The sequence below is a fragment of the Ochotona curzoniae genome, unplaced genomic scaffold (assembly GCF_017591425.1).
Source record: "Ochotona curzoniae isolate NIBS_2020 unplaced genomic scaffold, NIBS_Ocur_1.0 patch223, whole genome shotgun sequence".
NCBI lineage: Eukaryota > Metazoa > Chordata > Mammalia > Lagomorpha > Ochotonidae > Ochotona > Ochotona curzoniae.
Window position 1 is genome coordinate 10,175 of NW_024466777.1, and position 25,701 is coordinate 35,875.

At 64.8% G+C, this 25,701-nt stretch overlaps 1 protein-coding gene across 1 annotated transcript; it reads left to right on the forward strand.

Moving 5' to 3' along the window:
* LOC121166772 (junctophilin-3-like) lies at positions 1 to 25,391 on the forward strand. Its single transcript, XM_040996052.1, has 5 exons — positions 1 to 382; positions 14,289 to 15,066; positions 21,195 to 21,319; positions 22,192 to 23,030; positions 25,311 to 25,391. The coding sequence occupies exons 1-5, from the start codon at positions 1 to 3 to the stop codon at positions 25,389 to 25,391; spliced, it is 2,205 nt and encodes a 734-aa protein (XP_040851986.1).
* The last annotated feature ends 310 nt before the right edge of the window (positions 25,392 to 25,701 follow it).

Genomic DNA, 25,701 nt, shown 5'->3' on the forward strand with positions numbered 1-25,701 from the left:
ATGTCCAGTGGGGGTAGGTTTAATTTTGACGATGGGGGGTCCTACTGCGGAGGCTGGGAGGACGGCAAGGCGCACGGCCATGGCGTCTGCACCGGCCCCAAGGGCCAGGGCGAGTACACCGGCTCGTGGAGCCACGGCTTCGAGGTGCTGGGCGTCTACACCTGGCCCAGCGGCAACACGTACCAGGGCACCTGGGCGCAGGGCAAGCGCCACGGCATCGGTGTGGAGAGCAAGGGGAAGTGGGTGTACAAGGGCGAGTGGACGCACGGATTTAAGGGGCGCTACGGGGTGCGGGAGTGCACTGGCAACGGGGCCAAGTACGAAGGCACCTGGAGCAACGGGCTGCAGGACGGCTACGGCACCGAGACCTACTCGGATGGAGGTAGGCGCTGCGGGCGCGGCGGGCTGGGGGCCTGGTGGGGGGCGCGTGGGCGCGGAGGAGGGACGCTGTGCACATCTGGCCCCTTCTGCTGATTTCTGGGGAAGTTGAGCCACTCCTTAGACTGGGGCCGTGGGCACGGAATTCTCCAGAGGCCTCAGCGGCCCTTGGCTACAGGTTGCCCTTCTGCCTGGTGAGGGGCGCTGGGGGGCTTTGCAGCATGTGGGCCAGGCCTGCCGGGGAGCTGGGCTGAGGAGGCCAGAGACGGGGAAAGGCCCTGCTGGGGCCTGGCCAGCCCTGGGGCCCAGCAGAGGCAGCGTGTCTGTGTGTGTGTGTTGGGGAGGGGTGGTGCTGGGCCAGGGTCCCCTCCCTGGTCGCCATGGCCCCTGGCGTGGGGGGAGCTGGTCCGGACCGCTGCCTGTTTTCCTGCTGCCCAAGGGCCTCCCTCAGCCCTGAACCAACCCAAGCCAATGAGGAGGGAGCGGTGGGGAGCGCCAGGGCCGGAGATGCCAATCCCAGCCCTGGCGCGGCGAGGCAATAAACTTCTAGGTGGTTGGATGGGGCTGCGCTGCCGCTGCTGGAGGGAGGGGGAGGCCCATCTGCTTAGCCAGAGCCCAGGAATCTCGCCTTCCAGTGGCTGAATCATTTTCCCCTTGCTGTCGCTGAGGGGGGATTCTGTGCTGCCTCCGCAGGAGATGCCACCACAGGCCGTCATTCCTTCACTGGGGGCTGAGCCCGGCGCGGCAGCGGGGAGAGGGGGCAGCAGGGAGAGGGGACGCTTGGGCTGCTTTGCTGCCTTTGTTCCTGGAAGCCAGACCCCACTCCAGGTGTCCCTCCCCCGTCTCGGAGCAAGTCCCCAGAGGTGGCTCCCTGCCTCCGGGCCCCCAGGACAGGAGCTCAGAACACCTGCTCCCCTCCCCCGCCGCGACCACGCCACAGCCACGGAGGGCCCTGTAATGATTATTTTGGCTTATGCAACGGAAGGCAGCTTCGTTATTGCCCAGAGCAGAGGAGGAGTCTGGGGCAGTTAATTATATAACGCTGCTGCCTGTCGGAGTCAGGCCCAGCCCCGGTCCCCGGTGGCCCTTCCTGACTGTTGTCATGGAGCGGGTAGGGGTGCAGAGCCAGGCCCCGGCAGACGGGCCTGCCTGGGTTCCAGGTGTGGGCCTGCGTGTGTGCTCTGCTGCCCGCAACACAGGCCCGGCGAGGCCCAGGCAGCTGCTGTGGGTGGCCCAGGGAGGTGGGTAGGCAGTCGGCGCTCCCAGCTGGGCTGTCTGGAGCCCTGGAGTAGGGATGCAGCCGCCTGTGGGCTGTGACCGGGCTGCCCTGCAGAGGGGCTCTGGCCGAGCCTGCCCCAGCACTTGCTTCTTGGCCCGTGCAGCCACGCTCACATGGGGACACAGGGAGGGGAGGGTCTCGGCCCACTTCCACCCCACTCCCAATGCTGTGGAACTTCCTGGAACATTCAGGAGTCTGCACCCACGCCTCCACGTGGCCTGGGGGATTCCTTTCTTGATCCTGAAAACATTTGCCCGGTATTTATAGGACCTAGCGGTCTCCAATGCCAGCCTCATTTCTTTCCCCCGTGGGCTCCTGGGCGCCCCCCAACACTGCCCGGTCAGCCCCAGCGCAGACCCCCGCCCCCCTCCCGCCCATCCTGCCAGGTCAGGTCTATTTCACACGTGGTTCTGTTCCCTAGGCTTCCTGGAGCCGGGGTGGGGGGCCATGAGCCCCTGCTCCCACAGGCTCACGTGCAGGGCTGCACAGCCAGGTCGTGGTGGTGACAGTGTGGCAACCCCTCTGGCCTGGAGCAGTCGGGTCCTAATATCCGGGGCCACCTTTCTGGGTTGTGTTTCCAGCTTCCCTTTGGGAAGGAGATGGGAATGTGAGCCCCTCCTGGGGCAGCGGCCCCCTGGGAAGGGCATGGTCCCCGCTTGCCTCTCGGGGTGGGCCTTGGGCACCAGCCCAGTGAAGCTGCGTGGTTCACTTAGCCCAGCTCCGGGTGCTGTCTTGCATGAATAATGCACTGGTGGCAAATGGGTTCTGTGTTCAGCCAGCACCGGCGCCGAGTGTTTGAGCCCGGGCCACCTCTACCAGCTCCCCAAGGCACACCCTTCTCACAGGCGCTGGGCACGGAGGCACTGCCTCTTGGTGGCGGAGCTTCCTTGCTCTGGGGGCATGGTGCGGGGGTGCCTGCTGGGGGTTCTGACCCTGGCGTCACCCCCCTGCTTTGAGCCCGATTGGCCAAGGCGCTGAACCTTTCTAAGCCGCTCTCTCCCCATTTCTGCAAGCGGGTTGTGAGGGTGAGGCCTGGCAACGCAGTGCGTGGAGAGTGTGGTGTCCCGTGTCACTACTATGATGTCGCTCACCGTCTTGGCCATCAGAGAGGGATGTCTGAGAGCTGTGGGGGCTGGGTGCCAGGCGGGTCCTCATCAGCCTGTGGGGCACCTTGGGCAGTGGACACGGTCTGGGTGGACCCCAGGTAGTGACCCCGGCTTGGACTGTGCATGTGTGAGAGCTGGGCTGCCAGTAGATCCACTCTGGATGCCCCTGGTTGAACCAAGACCTGTGCCTCGTCCTCTCTACCCCGAGGAGAGGGTGGGCTGTGCCGGCCAGTGCTGTCCCCCGGGGGCTTAGGCCAAAAGTTCCCCTTTTCAAACAAGCCCACCCACACCCCCAAAGCTGTGAGTCATCGCACGCCCCGGCCCAGATTCCCGCAGCCCACGCGAGTCACACACACCCACGGTTGGAACATGGAGCTGCGCAGGCATGGGTGCGCCTGCTGCCGGGAACGCATTCCACATGGCCCAGGACGCTGCACGCACACCCCTCCGGGTGTCAAGGGATGCGACCCGCCTGGGATGAGGCAGCTGCCCGAGAAGACGGCAGGCAGCCTGCGGTTTGAAGCCACCACTTGGCCCTAGCGTGACGAGGCCTGGCGTTGGCTCAGCCCCCAGTCCCTGGCAGGGGCAGTGGGAGGGAAAAGCAGATAGTGGACCTGGTGCCGGCTACGGCGAGGGCCACTCGAGCCGGGCAGGCCTGCGTGAGGCTGCCAGGTGGAGGGTCCTTCTCTCCAGTCTCGTCCTCATCTTCCCCTAAGCCTCCGGTGTCAGGCGCGAGCTGTTTCGTGTGTTCTGGACCCTGTGTCCTTAGTGAGTCAAGTCTGTGAGCATGTGCAAGGGTGTGCTTGGGGTGACTTCCCCGTGGCAGGCCACCAGCCTCAGGGCCAGCCACTTCCCTGGCTCTGCAGGGGCCGTGGTGGGCAGAGCCCGACCTGGAGGCCCTGGCTCTGGGACCCACGGGAGCTGGCTCTCTGGCGTCGGGGGAGAGGCTGGCTTTCAGCACCTTGGACAGCGCTCCACTAGTGCCAGGCTCTGTCAGCCGGCCTCCTCACCCCAGCCTTGCCCACGCCTTGCCTGCCCTGGGCTCTGCAGCCCGTCCCTGGACCTGCCTGCCCCTGGCTGCCTCTGGGCATGCCAGGTTGGGGTGCCGGCTGTTCCTTCTCACCCCCTGCTGGGACCATCCGTCTTTCCTGGCACAGCTGAGTGCCCCTTGGTCTGTTGGTCAGAGAGCAGCATGCTGGAGCTGGGGAGGACGCTGGTCAGGCCTGTAGAAGTCACTCTAAGCTGATGTGCGTCGCTTGCGGGGGTGTGGGTGCAGAGCTGGGCTGGTAGAGGACCAGACAGCGGCAGTTAGAGAGGTCAGAGGCAAAATTGTCGATGAGTTTTCCATCTGCTGGTTTACTCCCCATAAGGCCACAATGGCCAGGGAGGGCTCAGGCGAGAGCCAGCAGTCGGGGCTCCATCCAGCTGTCGTGAGGTTGTCAGGCCACCCTCCACTGCTTTTCTAGGTGTGTTAGCAGAGAACTGGAGCCCAAGTGGGGCAGCCTGGTGGAGCTTGGGGTGCTCCTATGTACGGGGTGCTGGAGGTACAGCCTGGGACTCTACCCCTTCCCGAGTGCGCAACACACCGGCACCCTGGACCTGTCGCCCAGTGCAGTCCTGGACCTGTCGCCCAGTGCAGTCCTGGACCTGTCGCCCGGTGCAGTCCTGGACCTGTCGACCTGTCGCCCAGTGCAGTCCTGGACCTGTCGCCTGGTGCAGTCCTGGACCTGTCGACCTGTCGCCCGGTGCAGTCCAGCTCTGCACAGCGATCACTGGCCCACCTGCCGTGTGGATCTCCATCCACGAGACGCAGTGCAGTGTAAGAGGACGCCAGGCACGCAGCGACTGTAGGTCAGTCATGGCCGCCATGGGGCTAGAACTTTCCATGATCCGGCCAGCTCTGCTGGATGCTGCTGGGCTGCGGTGTAGACTCAGACGGGCAGGCCCATGCCCAGTGCCACCAGGCGGCTGGCACATGGGGCCACCCAGGGAATGTTTGTGCCCAGATGTAGCCTGCAGGAATGCCCTGCTGTCATTACTGTGGCCCTACTGAGGTGTGGGGAGAGGTTGGACATAGGCAGTTGGGGGACGCTCTCCAACACCTGCTGCCAGCACCGCCCTCCGTGTGGGCACTCTGTGGTCAGCTTGGCTCTGCCCTGGCTTTCTCACTGCCCGGAGGCCTGACCGGGGGGCGTTAATGTGGGTCTGTAACTGTGGACCCCCTGGCATGAAGGGGGCCCGACAGAGTCATGAGAGCATAGGGCTGGGGGCACAGGCCGGGAGGGGGCCTCTTGGCTCCTGCTGCTCTGAGGGCACAGGGTGGGTCCAGTGATCTGCCCGTGGGTGTGTGATGGGCACCGACATGCAAGCAGCACGTGACATGCGTGTAGCATGTGATGGAGGAGTCCGGGAAAAACACCCGCAAATGAAACATGGAAGACAAGAAGTGTGAAGTGTGATTGTGCACAAAGAAGTCGTTTCGGTTCTGGGCCGTGACCTGCGCGGTGTTCTGGGTCTGGGAGAGGGCGGGGTGACTGCATCCCCGCACTCCAGTTCCTGCTCTTGTAGGAGGTGGTGCCCTCAGTCAGCGCCCTGTCCGTGCCAGACAGACTCACCTGGTCTACCAGGGCTGCCAGGGTGCGGGGTGTCCAGCGCCCTCCTGATAGGCCGAACCGGGGTGCGGGGTGTCCAGCGCCGTCCTGATAGGGTGAGCCAGGGTGCGGGGCGCCCAGCGCCCTCCGGATAGGGTGAGCCGGGGTGCGGGGCGCCCAGCGCCGTCCTGATAGGGTGAGCCAGGGTGTGGGGCGCCCAGCGCCCTCCGGATAGGGTGAGCCGGGGTGCGGGGCGCCCAGCGCCGTCCTGATAGGGTGAGCCGGGGTGCGGGGTGTCCAGCGCCCTCCTGATAGGCCGAACCGGGGTGCGGGGCGCCCAGTGCCGTCCTTGTGTTTCCAGTGACCACTGCTGTTCTGGACACTGCTCAGAGAACCCTGGTGCCCGCGACTCCAGCCACATCTCAGAAGCCGGATCCAGCCCCGCCTCTCCCGGCTCTTAGCTGCCCTGGCATCCTGCCTCCCAGACTTAGGGTCAGAATCTACCTGTTGTTTTTTTTGGTGAGGTGCCATGTAAGGCCTCACAGCGGCCGTGCAGGGCTTCCCGTTCTGGGTCCCTCCCCAGGTGCCTGCAGGAGCCAGGGCTGAGTTAGGCAGAAGCCAGCAGCTCCCGCCAGGTCTCCCATGTGGGTGGCAGCAACTCTGTGCTTGAGCGGACACCAGCAGCTTTCCAGATGCGCCGGCAGGAAGTCAGATCGGAAGTGCAGAGGCCAGGACTCAGACCAGGCATTCCAGTGTGGAACACAGGTGTCCCAGGTGGCCAGTCTGAGATTGGCATCTGTGCCACTCCAGTTCTGTGATCCTAATGTGGGCATGACATGGTCCAGGGCACGCTGCCAGTTCCTCCCACTCCCCAAGACCCTGGCTGCTGCCACGCTGTGCACCTGCCATGTCGGGAGTGCTGTGCGTCATCTATGGGGAGCTCAGACCACTAGGGTCCCAGTGGGGGCTGTTCAGAGCAGGGCAGCTGTGAACCCACACGGGCCGGTTACTGTGTGGCTCTGCGCCTCTGTCCCCTTAGAGTAGACTTGTAGCAGCACCAGCCCTGACCCATGTGGTGACCGCATGGCTGTGGTTAGGTCCCCGCTGGCTGCTGGGCAGGCAAGGTGGCGGGGCCTAAGGGGACCCTCCTGGCAGTGGGCAGAGGAGGTGCCAGGCCCAGAGCCACGCCGGGGTCATGTTCAGCAGGACCAGCTATGTGTGTGGTGAGGGTTTGTCTTGATGGGCACGGCCCAGCCAGAGGCAGCCATGAGAGCAACAGCTGGTGGCTTGGCCAGGACAGAGATGGCAGGAGCCCCAGGACCCGAGCAGGTGGCAGCTGCGGGTGGCCAGGGGAGCTACAGGTGCACAGTGGCCTAGGACTTGGGACGTACCTGTGCCCGACCACCGTCCACACTGTCCTTCTGCTCCACGAACCCTGCTCGGTCCGCTCCTGTGTCCGGGGGAGAGTGGAGGAGGCAGGCAGCGGGAGTGAGGCTTGCCAGGGAGGCAGGTGACGTTTGGGCCCTGTCCCATCGCTGGGAGCCCGCTCAGGACTGTCCCCAGACGCCCGGCTGCAGTGCCCGGCTCAGGGAGGTACGACCCGTTGGTCAGCAGTGTTCTTGTCGTGGTGCTGTGTGCTGGACACTCCCCACCTGCCGAAGCTCCAGGTAGTTGGGGTCCATGCGGCTGAGAGAGCGGGTCACAGTGGCGTGAGGGGTGACATTCACTGGGGCAGGTTTATTTCTGTTGAAGTGCAGGTCAAGGCCACAGGAGGCAGTCCAGGGAGGTGCCAACCAGGGATCTCTGACTGACCAGTCGCCCCGTCTGAGCTGGGAGAGCATTTGACCACTCCAGAGGGGAGCCCGAGCCACCAGCCACTCAGCCCCGTCCGCTTAGTCCCCGCGGCTACCCGTCCCCATTCTGCATGTGTAGTCGTGAAGTGGGGCCAGTGGTGTCTGCTCTGTCCACTGTCATCTGAGTATCCCCGCTGTCGTGCGGCTGGACGAGTTCTGTTGATCCACTGGCCTGCGACGGGCCTGTCGGCAGTATGTACTGTGTCCTGGGAGTGTAGGGGCGTCCACGGGGTGGCACCCCTTTCCCCTCCCAAGGACCCTGGGCCTGGAATTGCTGGGTTGTGGGCAACGCCGTCTCCCCTCAGCACCTGCCAGGCTGCTGTCCATGGTGCCGGCGCCGCGCCCCACTGACAGCTCAGGGCTGGGCCTTCAGTGCCTGGGCAGCCGTGGCTGTCGGGCATCCTGGTGGTGCCAGCCAGGGTGGGGCATGGGAGCAGCTTCTGTGGCCTTGCTTCTGGACGGTGTCCCTTCAGATCTGGCCACATAGGACAGGGTTCTTTGTCTTGTTGAGCGCTGAGCCGATGAGGGCAACTGGCTGGCACCTCCCTGGTCGGGAGACGACGAGGGGGCTGGCTCCTGCAGTGCGGGGCGGGGATTGCTGCTCGGAAATGCTGGTCTCAGGCCACAGCCAGTGACATACAGGGGACAGTGTCCCACCACGCTGACCGCCCTGGACGCCTGGGAAGCACAGACTGGCAGGGCCCTAGCTCCTACAGGTACAGACAGAGTGAGAACTTCCACGGGCCACGGCCTCGCTCACTGCTCGCGCTTCTGGGCAGGTTCCCGGGAGAGTTTGTTGGGGGTGGTTTAGGGGCAGAGCACAGCAACACACCGGCCATGGGAGCCCGGGGGGAGGGCAGAGCAAGGCTTTCTGGGAAAGCTCTCATGGAGCCCCCGGCACTGGGAAGGAGGCAGGAAGTCGTGATGTCAGGGGGACCCCCATTCCTGGGCTCAAAGCCATGTCGCCCTCAGCACACGGGATTTAGAACACGCCCACCGCTGGGACCCTGGCTGCTTCCTGTCTCATGGCCATGCCTGGCCTGGCAACTTCCTGTGGATGCCTTGGGCAGCCTGTGTGTCGGGCTGTGTGGTGCCTGTCGCTTGGTGTTGCCATGGCGCTGTGCCCCTCCGTCCCTGGTGACAGGCATTAGGGCCATCGGGAGCCGGGCTGCCATGGTGAGGTTCCCAGTGGATGTGAGGCTGGCATGATTGAGGTTCCACCGGGCGGCCTGCCACAGCAGCCACACTTTTCACTAAGGGGCTTCTGGGTGCTGAGGCGTTGTGGTCAGGACTCGGCCAGGGCGCTGGGGTTGAGTTCTGCACTGGGCGGAGCCAGGAGGGCCAGGAGCAGCTGTCCCTGGCCCTCGCCTTTCAGCCCACAGGCCGCCCTCCCTGAGGAGCAAGGCCCAGTCAAGAGCTCAAGGACTCTGTCCGGGTCTTCATGAGTGTAGGACCCAGGCACTGGGCCATCCTCCGCTGCTCTCCCAGCTACATCAGCAGGGGCCTGGCTCGAAGTGGAACAGCCAGGACTTGAACCGGCTCCCACATGGGTTGCTGGCACTGCAGGTAGCAGCTGTGTCCCCGTCCCACGGGCTCTGGTTTGCACTCAGCCTTGGGTGGACTCTGGCCAGAGCCAGGGCTGCAGCGGAGTCCCAGGGGCTCCCGGTGGCACTGTGAGCCTCCCTGGCAGGCGGTCGGTCGGCAGAGCAAAGATGAGGTTGGTCTTGAAGTGAGAACTTCTGAAGTCCCGGGCGTGTCTCTGGGCAGCCTGGGCAGTGTCCCGAGCTCTCCAGGTGGCTGAGAGGAGGCTTTGGTGGGGCTGGGGTGCCCATGTAGAGGGCATTGCGTCCAGTGGGACGCAATGAGCTGGAGAATCTGCCTGGCAGCCAGTCACTGGAAGGCCGCACAGGTGTAGGCTGGGGGCTATCGCAGGCCACCTGCTGCCCTGCCTACAGGTGTGCTGTGCTCCCAGAGCGCACAGGGGCAGGAAGGCTGCCTGCACAGAGGGTCAGAGGGCGGTGGCTTGGGGCCGAAGAGGGAGCCCTGGAGGCTGGGGTCAGGCAGGGTGTGGGGAGGGCACTGGGCAGCCAGCAGGATGCCAGGGGCCGTGCCCCTGAGCCGCCTCCTGAAGGAGGCCTCGGGATAGACCTGTGCTCAGTGAGCTGTGTCTCCGCAGTGCTTCTGCTGCTGTCACATCCTGGGTGCATGAGGGAGGAGGGGACAGGCGGCGAGGTGCTGGGGGAGCCACGTCCCTGTCCCCGAGGTTATGGGGCAGCAGAGAGCCATCCCGCCGGCGTGTGCGCAGGGCAGTCCCCACAGCTGGAGTGGGTACTGCACGGATGGTTTTGAAGTTGGGATGTTGGGCAGGTGTGTGCCCATCTGTGAGTGCGCCAGCAAGGTGTTGGGGGGCTTTCTCGTTGCCAGGTGGGATGCAGCCTGTGGCTGTGGGGGAGGTTGGATATGTGGCCTTGGAGAATAACACTGCAGTGCCACCTTGGTAATGGGAGTCCTGTGTCCTTCAGGCATGCCGTGGTAGCCTCAGTTCCCGACTGCTGGCGTGGCCCGTGGCAGTGTGGTCCCCGACCGCTGGTGTGGCCCGTGGCAGTGTGGTCTCCGATCGCTGGCGTGGCCCGTGGCAGTGTGGTCCCCGACCACTGGCGTGGCCCGTGGCAGCGTGGTTCACGACTGTTGGCGTGGCCCGAGGGCCCCTGGCCTCTCCCCAGGTCTGCGCTGCAGTGCTACAGGATTGCTGGGAAATGCTGGCGCCTGCGGTGGGTTTAGATGCGTCCTCCTCGTCCTATGATTGGCATCACATGGAAAAGTGGGCCCTGACTCCCAGCTGCCCAACTGCGGGTGTGAGAAGGGGTCCCTGGGAGGAGCAGCTGCAGAGTGAGGAGGCCAAGGTGGACCTTGAGAGGAGCCGCCAGCCAGCCCCTCAGCCTGCGAGTCCACAGATGGTGGTCTCAGTGGTGCAGCTGCAAGGGTCAGGAGAAAGATGGGTGGCTGGCGTGGAGACGAGTGGCCCCAGGTGTCCCCTGTGAGTGACTCAGTCAGAGCGAGGCACGGTGAGTGACCAGTGTGCCACGGGAGCAGGCAGTGGGTGAGGGGCTGGTCCTTCTGTCTGTCAACTTAAAGAGGGTGCTTTTTTAAGATTTATTTATTTATTACACAGAGAGGAGGAGAGACAGAGAGGAAGATCTTCCGTCCGTTGATTCACTCTCCAAGTGGCCTCAAAGGCTGGAGCTGAGCCTATCTGAAGCCAGGAGCCAGGAGCCTCTTCCAGGTCTCCCACACAGGTGCAGGGTCCCAAGGCTTTGGGCCGTCCTCCACTGCTTTCCCAGGCCACAAGCAGGGAACTGGATGGGAAGTGGGCTGCTGGGACACAAACCTGTACCTATATGGAATTCCAGCACATTTAAGATGAGGACTTTAGCTGCTAGGTGACTACATCAGGCCCAAAGGTGGTTATTTTTTAAAGTTAGTTTAAAATCGGGGCCCGGCAGCATGGCCTAGCGGCTAAAGTCCTCACCTTGGATGTGCCGGGATCCCATATGGGCACTGGTTCATATCCCAGCAGCCCCACTTCCCATCCAGCTCCCTGCCTGTGGCCCAGGAAAGCAGTGGAGGACGGCCCAAGGCCTTGGGACCCTGCACCCACGTGGGAGACCTGGAGGAGATTCCTGGCTTCTGGCTCCGGATTGGCACAGCATCAGCCGTTGCGCTCACTTGGGGAGTGAATCATCGGACAGAAGATCTTCTCTATCTCTCCTCCTCTCTATATATCTGACTTTGTAATAAAAATAAATAAATCTTTTTAAAAACTTAGTCTAAAATCAGGGTTGCCGAGTGGAGGGTGGAGAGCAGAAGTGGGGGTCATTGCCAGGAAGCCCATGTGTGGAGGCCACAGGCATGGCCACCCCTCCCAGTACAGTTTTGGGGCTGGCTGCCTCTGGAAGGCCGTGCACGCCTCCCAGTGCTGGCGACCACATGCACTGCTCCTTCAGAACCCCTTCTGCTCTGAGCAGCCGGCGGATGGGCATGGGACGTGCCACATGCTCTGTGCTAGGAGCTGCCCTTCCCCTGCCCTGGGGGCCCGCTGGGCATGGGGCTGGTGTGTGGCCACCCCTCCATGCCACCCGGTCCTCTCCCGTTGGCTGTCCTGGCCAGTCTGCAGCAGACTCAGGCTTGGAGCAGTGTCACCGCGAGAGCAGAGTATGGCTAACTGGCTGGGCTCGCCACCCGACCCTGCCCGCCTCTACAGGCTGGCACCCTCTCTGAGCCTTGTCCATGTGGAAAAGCAAGGACCAAATCATGTTGGAGCGAGGATTTGGGGGTCAGAGCCCCTCCTCTCCCACCCCTTCAGAACACCTGTGCTGTCCGCGTGCCCTTTGCTGGCGGCCCTCTGGGTCTTGGCTCTCCCATCTGCAGCGTCCTGGGCTGTGCTATGCCGGAGTGCCGGGAGCCCCCGGACCAGATGCCCAGACTCAGGACTCAGGCTGCACCCCATTAGTGCCTGCTGGACGTGAGAGCCCAGGAGCCCCCGGAGCTCCGGGACGGGTCCCTGCGTCTCCCCTCACTGCACCTGTTCTGTTGCTCCAGGCTCTGGGAGATGTTCTAGGGTTTCTCAGTGGACCCCGCAGCATCCTCCTTCCCTCCCCGCTGGCCGTGTGGACACCGTGTCCTCCCTGAGGCTGCTGGCTCCGATTTCCTGTATGCCCCACGCCCTCCCGCATTTTTACGATGCTGAATCTAACCGCCACATTTAAGTGGGTGTCGGGGTCTGCGAGCGGCTCTTGGCTGTTTGTTCCTGAGGGCTGTGGGGCGCTCTGGCTGGGACTCTGAGGGGCTGCCCCCTCCTGCTGAGCCTCCCTCCACAGCCCCTTGGGGGGATTTCCTGGCGCTGTGCCGAGGGTCCTGCAGGAGGGAAGAGGAGCCATTCTCTGTGTCCTCAGCTGTGGCTAGTCTTCCACACCCACCTGTGTGTTCCTGACGTTCCAGGGTCCCAGGCCAGAGACAGGGCAGCCCGCGTGTATACAGGGCCGCAGTGTATTGGCAGGGCACAGGGTTGCAGAGGGTGCAGGCGGTGGGCTCCCCTTTGCCCGTGGATGCGGTGTGAGCTGTGAGTGAGGGACCATTCCTGCTGCTCCCGGGCAGGGGAGACCAGGGCCCGGCATGGGTCTGGGAGGAATGCAGCTCAGCCCGCCTCAGTTCCAGCTGGCACCTCAGCGTGCTGCCCTCTGGGCTGGTGAGGATGGAGAGGGGGTCATTGTCCAGCAGCAGTTTCCCAGAAACCTAAAAACAAACCAACGAAAGCACAGCCACCTCCTGCCTCTGGACCGGGCCGGTTCTTCTCAGAGCTACGCCCCACCCCCTTGCCGCCCACTCAGGGAACAGGTGTGGAACTGGGTGCCCACAGGTGAGGGTGGCCGAGCCGCCTGCAGCCGGAACCAGGCAATTCCCGTGCCCATGAAACATTGATGCAGACACTGTCACATGCTGCCACTCGCGTCCCAGCACGACAGGGATGAGGTTCATGGTCTATTTAAAGAGAAGGTTCCAGAGCTCAGCCCTACTGCCTGTGCCCTGCCCTGGCACCTGCTGGAAACCAGCACTTCACTGCTTGGGCTCAGCAGTGGCCTGGGGGTTGAGGCACCCCAGGGAGCAGCGTGGATGCCTGGGGACCCCTCACTGCTGGGGTGACTTCTCAGCCCCAGACCTTGCCCCAGGCCGGAGCACCTCCTCTCGCTTGGCTCCACCCTCTGACCTCCCTGGGGCTGCTGTGCCAGGGGTGGGCCACGTGGGGCATGGGCAGTAAGGTGCCCACAACACCAGGCGTGTGTGTCCCCTCAAGAATGCATGTTACCTAGCCAGGCAGGACAATGCAGCCACCATGCCCAGGAGCCCCTGCCCTGTGTGCCCAGGTGATGGAGCTTGGATGGCAGAGGGCCTGGTGTGTGAGGGTGGCTGTTTGGGGTGAAGCAGGAGCCGTGTGTGAGCAGAGCTGTGGAGATGGGGTTGGGCTGCTGCTGAGGCACGGACTGGAGTCTCTGGGCTATGCATGGTTGGGGTCTCACCCCCCAGGTGGGCTGTGTTGAGGAAGGGGCCAGCTTGGAGGTGAGGAGGCAGACAGGTGGCTAGAGGGCTAGGCCAGGCTGTCCTGCCAGATCCCAGCCCTGTCCCTCTGGAGAAGGGATGCCCAGCGTGGCCGGGTCCTATTTGAGGTGACCCAGGGGAGCTGTGCTCCCACGTGCAGACTCTTGGTGTTTAATTCACATTCAGCAAGAGCTGCAGCAGGTCCCGCCCAGCTCCTGGGCCTCCCTGTCCAGGCTGTTGGCAGGCCGAGTATCCATGGGACAGGGAGCCTCCCTGTCCAGGCTGTTGGCAGGCCAAGCGTCCACGGGACATGGGGCCCTCCTGTCCCCCCACGAGGCTGTTGGCAGGCGGAGCATCTGCAGGGCTGGGAGATGGCCTTGCCTTGGGCTCCGGTCTCATGTCCAGTAGCTGACGGGCCTGTGGCCAGGTTGGTGCTGGCATGCCTGCTGTGTGAGGCGTGTGGGTCCTGGCAGGGTCAGGAGCCTGAAGGCTGTGAGAGGAGTGCGTGCTAGCTGTCCTCACCCCGTGTGTGGGACACAGGATGCCGTCGGAGCCGCACGGAAACCCACACAACAGCCATCTTTGCTTTGAGGCCCCAAACCCTTGCTTTCCTTCACGGTTCCAGACAAGCTCTGCCCTCTTTAGGGGACCACTCCCTGCCCAGCAACCCCTCCACAGCCCCACAGCCCCTGCCGTGCCCTCTCTGTGGATCACGCCCCCTGGGTGGAGTCACGCGGCAATTGGCCGCTTCCAGTGTGTGACATCCTCAAGTCCCCTGGGTCCTGGCCTGGGGTGGGGGTCTCCCTCTCATCTCCTTTCCCACCCCTCCTTGGGGTGCAGCCTGCCCCCTCCCCTCCCCTCCTGGGGTGCAGCCTGCCCCCTCCCCTCCCCTCCTGGGGTGCAGCCTGCCCCCTCCCCTCCCCTCCTGGGGTGCAGCCAGCCCCTTCCCTGCAGACCTCACGCTCACCCCACTCCTTGCTCTTTCCAGGCACGTACCAGGGCCAGTGGGTCGGTGGCATGCGCCAAGGCTATGGCGTGCGGCAGAGCGTCCCCTACGGCATGGCGGCCGTCATCCGCTCGCCCCTGAGGACTTCCATCAACTCCCTGCGCAGCGAGCACAGCAATGGCGCGGCGCTGCACCCGGACGCCTCCCTGGCCGTGGCGGGCAGCCCGGCCGTGGCGCGGGGCGGCTTCGTGCTGGTGGCCCACAGCGACTCCGAGGCCCTCAAGAGCAAGAAGAAGGGGTTGTTCCGGCGCTCGTTGCTGAGCGGGCTGAAGCTGCGCAAGTCCGAGTCCAAGAGCAGCCTGGCCAGCCAGCGCAGCAAGCAGAGCTCCTTCCGCAGCGAGGCGGGCATGAGCACGGTCAGCTCCACGGCCAGCGACATCCACTCCACCATCAGCCTGGGCGAGGCCGAGGCCGAGCTGGCCGTGCTGGAGGACGACATCGACGCCACCACCACCGAGACTTATGCCGGCGAGTGGAAGAGCGACCGGCGCTCGGGATTCGGCATCAGCCAGCGCTCGGACGGGCTCAAGTACGAGGGCGAGTGGGCCGGCAACCGGCGGCACGGCTACGGCTGCATGACCTTCCCCGACGGCAGCAAAGAGGAGGGCAAGTACAAGCAGAACGTGCTGGTGAGCGGCAAGCGCAAGAACCTGCTGCCCCTGCGCGCCAGCAAGACCCGCGAGAAGGTGGACCGGGCCGTGGAGGCCGCCGAGCGCGCCGCCACCATCGCCAGGCAGAAGGCCGAGATCGCTGCTTCCAGGTAGGAGGCCCGGGTCCAAAGGGCAGAGCTGAGGGGCTCCCGGGACCTGCCGCGCCCTGCCTGCCCGGTGGGCGCTGGCCCTTGTGCTGTCTGGGCACCGGCCTGGCTAAGGGCGAGGGTGGGCAGCTCGCACCCCAAGTGCTGGCAAGGCCCTGCTGGCCCAGCTGGCCATGAGGGGTGCCACGTGGCTTTCCAGGCATCTCTAGGAGGACAGAGGCTGCTTTTGTCCTAGGCTGGGCAGGCTGCCCTGCGGGGAGATGCTCCCGGTCCTTCTGAGAACCTGGGACCCCGGGGCAGGGGTGCCATGGAGCCCCTGGTGGGTCCGTGTCCCCACTCGGGGCAGCCCAGCCCTCAGGACCTGTCGCTCTCACATTGTCGTGGTTTGTGTCAGTGACATTTGACCCTTTGGTCAGCTGGGGGCTGTGGTTGGGGGTGGGAACCGGTCGCTCTCGGTGTCTGCGGTGTTGAAGGGGCTGGAGACCACCGCGAGAAGCCAACAGGGAACAGAGCTGCTCCTGAGGCCTTGAGCCCACCCCCTGCCGTCGGCCCCCTCCCGTGCCCTGGCTGGGGTTGTCCAGGCAGGAAGTGAGCAGGTGCTCCCAGGGCTTAGAGTTAGTCTCAGGTGCATGGCTTGTTCCAGAAGGTGGTGGCCACGCCACACTGTGACCCAGACATTCATGTTGCGTTTGGGGAAGGTTCCCTCTGTCCACTGGTGGCCTCTTGCCAGTGTGTGCATGTGAAATGGCCGACAGGACCCCCGGCCTGCCTTCCGTGTGGTCACCACAGGGCCCCGTCCCGTCTTGCAGGCCCCCACTGCTTGGTGAGGCAGGCCTTGCCGTCCACCACTGCTGCCCACCTGTGGCCCCATGGCCCACAGGGGGTGGGGCCACGCCTGTTCCCCCCCCCCCCACAGGTCTGCCAGTCAGCAGCAGGGCCGTGTACGTGAACCTGGGAGAAGGCCCACCAGGCCCTTCCTGTGCACCTGCTCTGAGATCCCGGGACCCTCATCCAGCTGGGCGAGCCCCGGGCAGGTTGTTGAGCCCCCCAAGGCCTAGCACATGGGGCTGGAGCCCACGTCAGTGCCACTGTCGCCCACCTCACCCCGCCTGCTTAGACCCGTGCCGGGCACAGACTCACAGGTGGGGCCTGGCCTCCTGGTCCCTGGAGTGCCCTGTGTCCTGAGCCAGCTCACAGCCGGGCAGCTGGGCAGCCAGGCCTGGCAGAAGGGGAGCTGTTTCCTGCTTCTTCTCTGCGGGTTCAGAATATGGGAAAATACACACACACACCCATATACACACACACACACCAACACCACACACCCACACAATACCACCCACACACACACCAACACCACCACACACCAACACCACCCCCACACACACCCACAGAACACCCCCCCACACACACACCACCCACCCCCACACACATACCAACACCAACCACCCATGCACACATACCCCCCCCACACACATACCCACCCACCCACCCACACACACACCAACACCAACCACCCACACATACATACCCACTCACACACACCAATACCACACACACACACACACACCACCGCCACCACCCCCCCCCCCCCCCCCCCCGCAGGCTCAGATTGTGGCCCTGTCCTCAGCGCAGCTGGCAGGTGACTGCCCAGGCCCACTCTCCACTGGAGGCTGAGGGCAGTGGCTGTGGCCACGAGGGCCTGCCAAGCCCAGGCTGACCCCTGCCTGAGAGGGAGGCAGTGCATGGCTTGTGCGTCCCTGCAGAGCAGCAGCCTCATAAGGGGTGGCTGTGAGTGTGGGCGGGACTGCGGCGTCCTGCGGCCAGGCAGCCTGGACCTGGAGAGCCGACGAGGACCCACGTCCCCTGCGAGGAGGGCTCGACTCGGGACCCTGTGGGAGTTGGGTTGAGAGTCCCTCAAGTCCCCGGTGGGTGCCCCCGAGGTCTGTGGGGCTTGGAGGCAGCAGGTGGTCGGCCCCACCCCCAGGCTCCGTCTCACTGCGCCCAGGAACCCGTGTCCCCACCCCCAAGTTCCCGATGGCCTAGTGGACCTGGCAGACTTGGGGCAGGGCTGGGTGAGGGCATGTTGTACCCCCGCCTCTGAGCTTCTGCCAACCCAGTCAAGGGCATGGACGGGGCAGGGGGCTGGCGAGGAGCTGAGCAGTGGCCTCCTCAGGTGCACGTGGTCAGGGTCCCCTCCGAGCTGTGGGCGGAGTGAAGTCGTCCTTACGAATGGCACTCTTCCAGGAGGCCTTGTGGGCCGGGAGGGCCCTAGGCCTATGCTTGGGGTCCTGATTTGGCCTGTCATCTGTCACTGGGCGTGCCACATCCTGCATGAGAGGGCTTGGGTTCGAGTGCCACCTCCATGTCCAGTTCTGTTCCCTGGAACGTGTGCCCTGGGACCCTGCAGGGGTAAGAGTTTGGGTATGCCAATGGGGAACCTGGCTCTGACCTGGTGCAGCCAGGGGCCGGGGCATGGCTGGGGTCTGTGTTCCAGGGGTCATTGCTGGCGGTAGCTGCAGGGGACAGCACGGCCTCATGCCTGCTCCCTCCCTCCCAGGCTCTCTTGCAGAGGGACTGATCAAAGGTAGCAAGGGCCTAGGTGAGGCCACGTCTCCTCTGCCGGCTATGGAGGCCCGAGGAAGGAGGGGCGAGGCGCTGTCCCCATCCTCGGGTGTGGCAGGAAGAGGTGACCTGCCCTGGGAAGCCCTCACCCTGACCCCTCTGGGAGCCAGGCGTGGCAGGTGACAGAGCCGCCTCTATGTCCCCACCCCCTGTCTCTGTTACGAGAACTTTCTCAGGACCATGCCAGGCAGTCTCCAGGGAGAACCATGGGACCCCACAAAGCCTCTACCTTTTTGAGCCTCCGTTTACATGTGTGTGTGTCTGGCCTGGCTGGGCTGCAGCCGGCATGCCCAGGCCTGCAGAGTGCCCTGCGTGGGGCAGGGACCTGCGTCTCTGTTTACTGTGGCGTCCTTGGGGGTAGGTGCTGCCAGCTCTCCCTGGGGGGCCTCCCCCAAATCAAAGCCTTCTGGCCACCCATCCTGTGGGAGCCAGCCACCCGTAGCCCAGGCCTAGGGGCATCCAGACGTGGCCCCTGGTCACATGCCACCTACTGACAAGGTTCTCCGTCACTGCTGAGCGGTCCGGCTGTGGGGGCATCTGGAGCTAGCTGGCCTCGGGGCTTGGAGCGGGGCATCGAAGTGCAGAGGTCCTCAGGCCCTGCCAGGCTTCTCCCTGAGGACCGCGCTGCTCCAGGGCTGTGGGACCCCCACCTGGGCACCGAGTTCCCTGATGCTCTGAGCCCTCCCTGCTGGCCTCAGCTTTCCTGCCTGTAAAATGGGAACCTCCTGTTTGGGTTCTGCAGTTTTACCTTCCAAGTGATCATGACTGCTGGCACAGGTCACATTAAAAGGACTCAGCTGGCCAGATGGCTTGGGCCCGAGCCAGCACCCTCCTCGAGGCCAGGTGCAGTGTGCCTGTCCACCTTGAAGGACACAAGGCTCCACAGGACACAACTCAGTCAGGTGTCGGGGTCCCAGCCTGCTCTGTGGCCCCTGCTGGAAGTAGTCCCCAGCAGGTGGCCCTGTGTCCTGTGGCTCTCAGGGGTGGCGCGTGCCCTGGCCCTCCATCCCTGAGCTGTCGGCCGTGGCCACCATCGTAGCTGGCGGCCAGCACTGTAGGCTGCTGTCACAGTTGCTGATTCTCTGTTTCCCAGAGACTGGCAAATAGCCACAGACTTTGTGGTTTGTGCAATAGCATCTGTGTTCCACAACTTGCAGGCCAGTAGACCCAGAAGCAGGTGCTGGCCCCAGCAGGGGAGCTGTGCCGATCCGAAGCCAGGAGCCAGGAGCTCTTCCAGGTCTCCCATGCGGGTGCAGGGTCCCAAGGCCTTGGGCCGTCCTCAACTGTTTCCCAGGCCACAGGCAGGGAGCTGGATGGGAAGTGGGGCTGCCGGGACTTGAACCAGTGACCATATGGGATCACGGTGCTGCAGGCTTTGGCTTTACCCACTCCCCACTTCCGTGGGACGGAAAAGGTACATGCGACACATAGCAAAGGCCTATTTACTCATCGAACACTCCAGGGGTGGGCATGTGACCCCCACGCCCCGGCTGGTCATAACCCACGGTGCCAGACGCTAGCAGCAGCACCAGCAGACCTTGTGGTGGGGCTTCCCCAAGCCCACGGATGGTGGCATTCCGAGACGAGCTGACTTCAGCTGCTGCTTGGGATCCACACACGGCTTTTCCCTGGTGTGTGTTCTCCGGAAACTTTCTGGAATCCTTGGGTGTGGCGTGTTGGCAGACACCTGGGGTGCACAGGTGGGAGAGAGTCGGTGCTGGCCGAAGGCAGCAGAGGGCGTACGTGCTCTCGGGAGCGCCACGCTCATTGCCAACACGGGTGTGTGCGAGGACACGTGAGACCCGGGGCTGAGGCCCATGGCTCCGCTCCCGGCTCTGGCTAGTGCAGGCCTAGCTAGGTTCAGTCACTTCTGCCACCACTCCCACCCCTTCAAGGCAGGTGCCTACCCTCTGCCCCCACCCCACGCATTCCCTCCGCACCCCACAGGCCCCGGGTTGCTGTGCATGCTCTGGGGTCCATGCTGGTTCTTGCTGGCAGGACGCAGGGTCTGCAAGCCTGGCCTGGCTGGCTTCTCAGCTAATCTCGTCCCAGAGCCCATGAGGCCCATGAGGCTCAGCACCACACAGCACCCTCTGCCTGCTGCATGTGTGGACTCCTGGCCGGCCCTGCCTCCTCCAGGAGGACAGCCAGCAAGGAGAGGGGCTGGGCTGCAGGCTTTCCCGTGAGGAGAGGTGACTGTCAGCAGGTGTGGGCAGACCCACCCCCCTCTCCTCCCCAGGAACTTGCTAAATATGCAGGCTCTCGGGTGCTGCCCAGTCCTGCCAATCAAATACAACCAGTGCCAAGAGCCTGGTGGGGTGATGGGGTGCCCTGAGCTGGGCGGCTTTCAGGGCAGTGCCTGTAGGCTGCTGGGAAAGCTAGGGATTTCCCAGGAGCAGTTGCTGCCATGGCTCTTGACACCCCACAGGGCTGGGCCCGCCGGGTGTCCACGTGGCAGTTTCCCAGGGGTGCAGGCTCTTGACACCCCACAGGGCTGGGCCCGCCGGGTGTCCACGCGGCAGCTTCCCAAGGGGTGCAGGCTCTTGACACCCCACAGGGCTGGGCCTGCCAAGTGTCCACACGGCAGCTTCCCAAGGGGTGCAGGCTCTTGACACCCCACAGGGCTGGGCCCGCCGGGTGTCCATGCAGCAGCTTCCCAGGGGTGCAGGCTCTTGCAGCTGCTGGCTGTTCTCGGGCTGCTGCAGGAGCCTGATGCTGGAAGTGCGAGACGTCACCTGCTTTTGCTCCTAGAACTTTCTCCGCAAGCTGCCCCTGCACGTCCACGATCGCCTGGGCTTTGCATTTGTTCACTGTACATTACGGACCCGCTGTTGGGTCCCCTGCTCACCTTGGCCTCTGGGGAGCTCAGAAGAGGCAGAGCATCAGCCCACATCTCCCCAGCTCGACAGGAGCACTGTGCACCTGGACCCAGGGAGTGGCCATTTGCCCACTGGGGCCACCTAGGTCAGACCCCATGCTGTGTGCTGGGATGAGGGTGTGGTGGGGGGCACAGGCCTGCCAAGGCCCTGTCAGGGCTTCCTGGGGCCTATCAGTGCTCCCCACCCCCCGCTGGGCCAGGAGCCGCTGCCATGGGCCCCAGGATTGGAGGCAGGAGCCTCCTGGGGGTGTCTGAATTCAGTGAGGCTCATGAGGAGGCGGCGGTCCCTGTCCTGGGTGCCTTGCTCCGGGTCACTGAGAGCACCCAGGTGGCTCACATCCCGTCGTGCGCAGCAGCACTTGCCAGGGCCAGGTACGGCTCAGCAGCAACAAAGGCAGCTGGTTCAGCTGTAGCTGCCATGTGGGCCCTTGGGCAAATGCATGACTCAGCGTCTCCTGCCTTGTCTGGGTCAGGGCAAAGCAGCTGGGCACACGGGCTGGGTGGCACCTGCCCAGGCCTGAGCTCCAGGCACACATGAAGCTGTTGGCTGCTGACAGAGGGATGTGTGGAGACTAGATGGACACGCAGGCGAGGGGCTGCCGGCCTCACAGCGCCTCCTCGTCTCCCCCAGGACCTCCCACTCGCGGGCCAAGGCCGAGGCAGCCCTCACTGCAGCCCACAAAGCCCAGGAGGAAGCCCGGATCGCCAGGATCACTGCCAAAGAGTTCTCCCCCTCCTTCCAGCACAGGGAAAATGGTGAGTCTGGGCTGCCAGCTGTGGGGCGTGGCAGGGGCCTGAGGGGACTGGGCAGCTGCTGGCACTGCTGACACGCATGTGGACAGTCCTGCTGTCCCTGGCCTTGCTAGGAGGGAGCCCCCTGCCCAGGGCCTGCCCCTCCCTTTCCCCTCTGCATGGGCTGCAGCACAGCGCTCTCTGGCCACTGGAGTCTGGGGAGCCTGCACCGCCGCAGCAGTTGTGCCTTGCCCAGCCAGGGCCTCGTGGGCTGGACAGCTGTCTCGGATTGCTCTCCCTCTGAGGCACCGGTCCCCAGGCTGGGCTATGGAGACCGGGCTGTGGGGCTGCTGGCAGCTTCGGGCTGTGTTCACACAGCCTGGTACCCACCCATGTCCTGGAGCTCGTGACCTGTGCTGCCACGAGGGAGGTTCTGGGGCCACCTGCCTGGCCCCCGGGACCCAAGTGTAAGAGTGCAGTGGGCCCAGAGCTGCAGCAGGCACCTGACCACCCCCACTGTGCCCCAACATGGGTGAGGACCTGGAAGGCCTGACTGCTCCCCTGAGCCGCATGGCAGGGGTGCAGCCCAGCTCTGCTCACCTGAGCCGCACAGCGGGGGTGCAGCCCAGCTCTGCTCACCTGAGCCCCATGTCACAACCCCAAGGTGGGACAGGATGGCTGAGCCATGTGGACACTATGCTTGGGCCGAGCCTGGCTGGAACACGCAAATCCTGGCCTCCCCCATGGTGGCCGTGTCCTGCTGTGGCCGGGTGGCTGGCAGCGGTTGTCTCCGACAGAATTCCTGCGTGGGACTGCCCCTCTGCCCACAGCTCGTGGGATGGGGAGGCCTGGAGCCCAGTGGCAGCCCCACCCCCACCCCGTGTTGTCCCTTCCAGGGCTAGAGTACCAGCGGCCGAAGCATCAGCTGTCCTGTGACGACATCGAGGTGCTGTCAGCCGGGGCGCCGCTGCCACAGGAGAGCCCGGAGCTGTACCGCAAGGGCACCACCCCGTCTGACCTGACCCCCGATGACAGTCCTCTGCAGAGCCTCCCCGCCAGCCCGGCCGCCACCCCGCCGCCCGCCCCCGCCTCCAGGAACAAGGTCGCCCACTTCTCTCGGCAGTTGTCTGTGGATGAGGAGCGGGGCGGTGACATCCAGATGCTGCTGGAGGGCCGGGGAGGGGACACGGCCCGTGGGGGCACCCGGGGCGTGCGCAGCGGTGCGCTCCGCAGTGGCCAGCCCCCCGAGGACCTGCGCGCCCGAGGATCGGGCCACAGGCAGCCCGGGAACAACCCCAAGCCCCGGGAGCGGCGGACGGAGTCTCCCCCGATCACATGGACTTCCCATCACCACCGGGCTGGCACCCCTGGCTCTGGGGGCGGCAAGCTGGCAGAGCGGGACGAGGAGCAGCTGAGCAACTACAAGCTGGAGATGAAGCCGCTGTTGAGGATGCACGCCTACGCAGAGGCGCACCCCCAGAAGAGACGTGGGGGCCGGCCCGAGGACCGGGCCTTCGGGGTGCAGAGACTCAGGCCTGGGGCCTCCAACAAGGAGAACTTGAGGCCGGCCTCCTCGGCCGAGCCAGCCGTGCAGAAGCTGGAGAGCCTGCGGCTGGGGGACGGGGCTGAGCCCCGGCTGCTGCGCTGGGACCTCAGCTTCTCCCCACCCCAGAAGTCCCTGCCTGTGGCGCTGGAGTCTGACGAGGACACCGGGGACGAGTTGAAGCCCAGCACGGTGAGCTGCCGGGTGCTGGGCTCTTGGGGGGTCTGCTCTCGGGGGCGGTTTGCATCCCCCCATGCCAGGGGTTGGTGGGGGCTCCTGATGTCCTCTGGGGGAAAGCCAGAGACCCCTGCTACCCCAGTGATTCCTGGTCAGGAGCTCATGGTCACCTCCAGGGACATGAGAGCCCGGAAGGGACCCGATGGTTCTAACCTGCTGGCAGTAGGTGTACCTGCCTGAAGTCAGGGTACCACGGGGCTCAACCCCATGGTCAGTGGCCAGCCTGCACCTGCAGCTTTGCACTGCTGGCCACGGTGGCCTGTGGTGCACGTGGAGCTATTTCAGGAGCTGCCAGCCGGGCGGCCAGGCAGGTGCGGGAGCAGCTTCTATATTTAGCTAAGCCACACTGGCAGCTGGGGCCCAGGTGAGCCAGGGACGAGCTCCATTCTTGACCTGTGGGCCATGTAGGGGATGCAGGGGGTCCCTCCTTACCCTAGGGTGAGACTGGGCATTGCCGAGAGCACCCAGCCAGGCTCAGGGTGGCCAGAGGGACAGGGTCAGGGCGTCCAGTGCACAGCTGCTTGCTCTCCACACTGACAAACCTCAAGCCGATGTCCCGGAGCAGAGGTGCCGGGGACCCAGCGTGGTTCCTATGGCCTCACGGGACCCCATGCGACCGGGCAGCTGGCCAGGCAGTGGCAGGTCCTGGGATGTAAGGGCCTTGCTGTCATTCACTTCCTCCTGTGACACAGTGGCTGGGACCCTGGGCCCCACTGGGCATAAGGACGGTGTCCCAGTAGCAGAGTGGGGCAGTCATGGAGGTGTGAGTGTGTGGGGTCCTGGGACGGGGCACATGGTGCTGGAGGTAGCCTGCCCGGCAGCTGGCCAGTGCAAAGCAGCCCTCTCCTCAGGGCCTGGGCCCCCTGGCCTGCTTCCCTCCGTCTATGTCCTGTATGCAGGTGGACACAAGGTCCCTGCTTCCTGTGGGAAAAGGCCTCACACGCTGGGGGCCACTGGGGGCGAGGCCTGGGCTTGGTGGCCGCAGCCATGCTCCCAGCAGCAGTGGGCACACCTTGGTGCTGTGGCGTGTCCCTAGTGCCCCTCCTCCCCCAGTGGACGGGCCCAGGGAGCCTTGGAGGCCTGGGCAGGGTCAGTCCGCTGAAGCAGGGCGGGGGCGTCTTGCTGGTGGAGACCTGCAGGCCTGATCGGCCCAGGGAGCCTTGGAGGCCTGGGCAGGGTTTGTCTGCTGAAGCAGGGCGGGGGCGTCTTGCTGGTGGAGACCTGCAGGCCTGATCGGCCCAGGGAGCCTTGGGGGCCTGGGCAGGGTTTGTCTGCTAAAGCGGGGGGGGGGGGGGGGGCGTCTTGCTGGTGGAGACCTGCAGGCCTGATCAGCCCAGGGCAACTGTGCCGTGTGCTCGCTAGCGCCACACTGGACATGCAGCTGGTGGGGCTGGGGAGACAGTGTCGAGGGAACACAGCCCCCCAATGGGTGTCTCAGGGCCCTGAGCTGGTGGGGCAGCTGACCCTAGGAGCTAGGACCTCCCCATTGTTGGTGTACCTACGCTACAGGGCTCTTGGTCAAGGGGCAGTCCTGGAGGAGGCATCCCACCTTCAGCCCAGGTCACCAGGAGCATTGGTGCTATGCAGAGCTGGGCAGTGTGCCCATTGGGACCAGTGTCCACAACTGGAGCTGCCTGGCTGGCTGTCTCCAGTAGTGTTGGAGTGCATGCACCCACTTCCTGGGTGTGAAGTGGGGAGCCACAGGACCACCACATGCTTCTCCAGCTCTCAGGGAGCTGTGGCCCTTCCTGTGGGGATGGGTGGCCCAGGGCCCCAGGCTGCAAGCTGAGAGCACCGACACCACAGTGACCCAGTTTGGGGGAGGGGGAAGAGGTAGGCACCGGTCCAACAGGGTCTGAACTCTGCAGAGGAGCCAGGCTCGGGGTGGGAGGTGTCCCCCAATGCCTGCGGGCCAGGAGGTTTCACAGCAGTGTTTTAAGAGCAGCCCTGGTCAGCTGTTCAACTGGCAGCAACTTTTCTACTCAGTATCCCCCCGTGGGACAGGGCGCAGGGGGCACCGATGCAGGAGGGGAGCCCCAGTGCCTCTGCCTGCTGGGGCAGCCTGGGTCAAGGTGAGACCTGCAGTGGGGAGACCCAGGGCCAACCAGGAGGTGCTGGCACTGTGGAGGCTGCTGGAAGACCCCCAGGGGTCATGCCCACCTCCTCCCCAGGAGGCTGCCTGGTGTGGGGCCGCCAGCACCCAGCAGGCAGTCACCTCCGTCTCTGTCGTTTCAGGGATCGGCGCCCGTCCTGGTGGCCATGGTGATCTTGCTCAACATTGGAGTTGCCATCCTGTTCATCAACTTCTTCATCTGATGGGACGGCCGTGGCAGGTCACCCGCTGTCAGCCCGACGGACACGGACAGCCAGGGACGGCCCGCGTCTGCGAGGACAAGCCTGGGTACCACAGTTTGCCTTTCCTTCCGGGTGACACATGCGGATTGTGGCTGTGTAACACGGCACTGCGTGGCAGGGCGGGGGGCAGCACCTGGCGAGGGGCCCTGGCCTTTGCTCTTCCTGATGCGGGTGTGAGGCGGGGGAACCGGATGTCCCGGCCCCGCAGGCAGCAGCCCAGGCCTGGGACGAGGGAGGAACCGCCACCTCCCCTCTTCCACACAGGACAGAC

What these genes read in the sequence shown, in the direction of transcription:
- LOC121166772 (XM_040996052.1), top strand. Translation starts at nt 1, where the DNA reads ATGTCCAGTGGGGGTAGGTTTAATTTTGACGATGGGGGGTCCTACTGC. An exon ending in CGAGACCTACTCGGATGGAG is followed by an intron (nt 383 to 14,288) that starts GTAGGCGCTGCG and finishes TGCTCTTTCCAG; the next exon opens with GCACGTACCAGGGCCAGTGG. An exon ending in ACGAGTTGAAGCCCAGCACG is followed by an intron (nt 23,031 to 25,310) that starts GTGAGCTGCCGG and finishes CTGTCGTTTCAG; the next exon opens with GGATCGGCGCCCGTCCTGGT.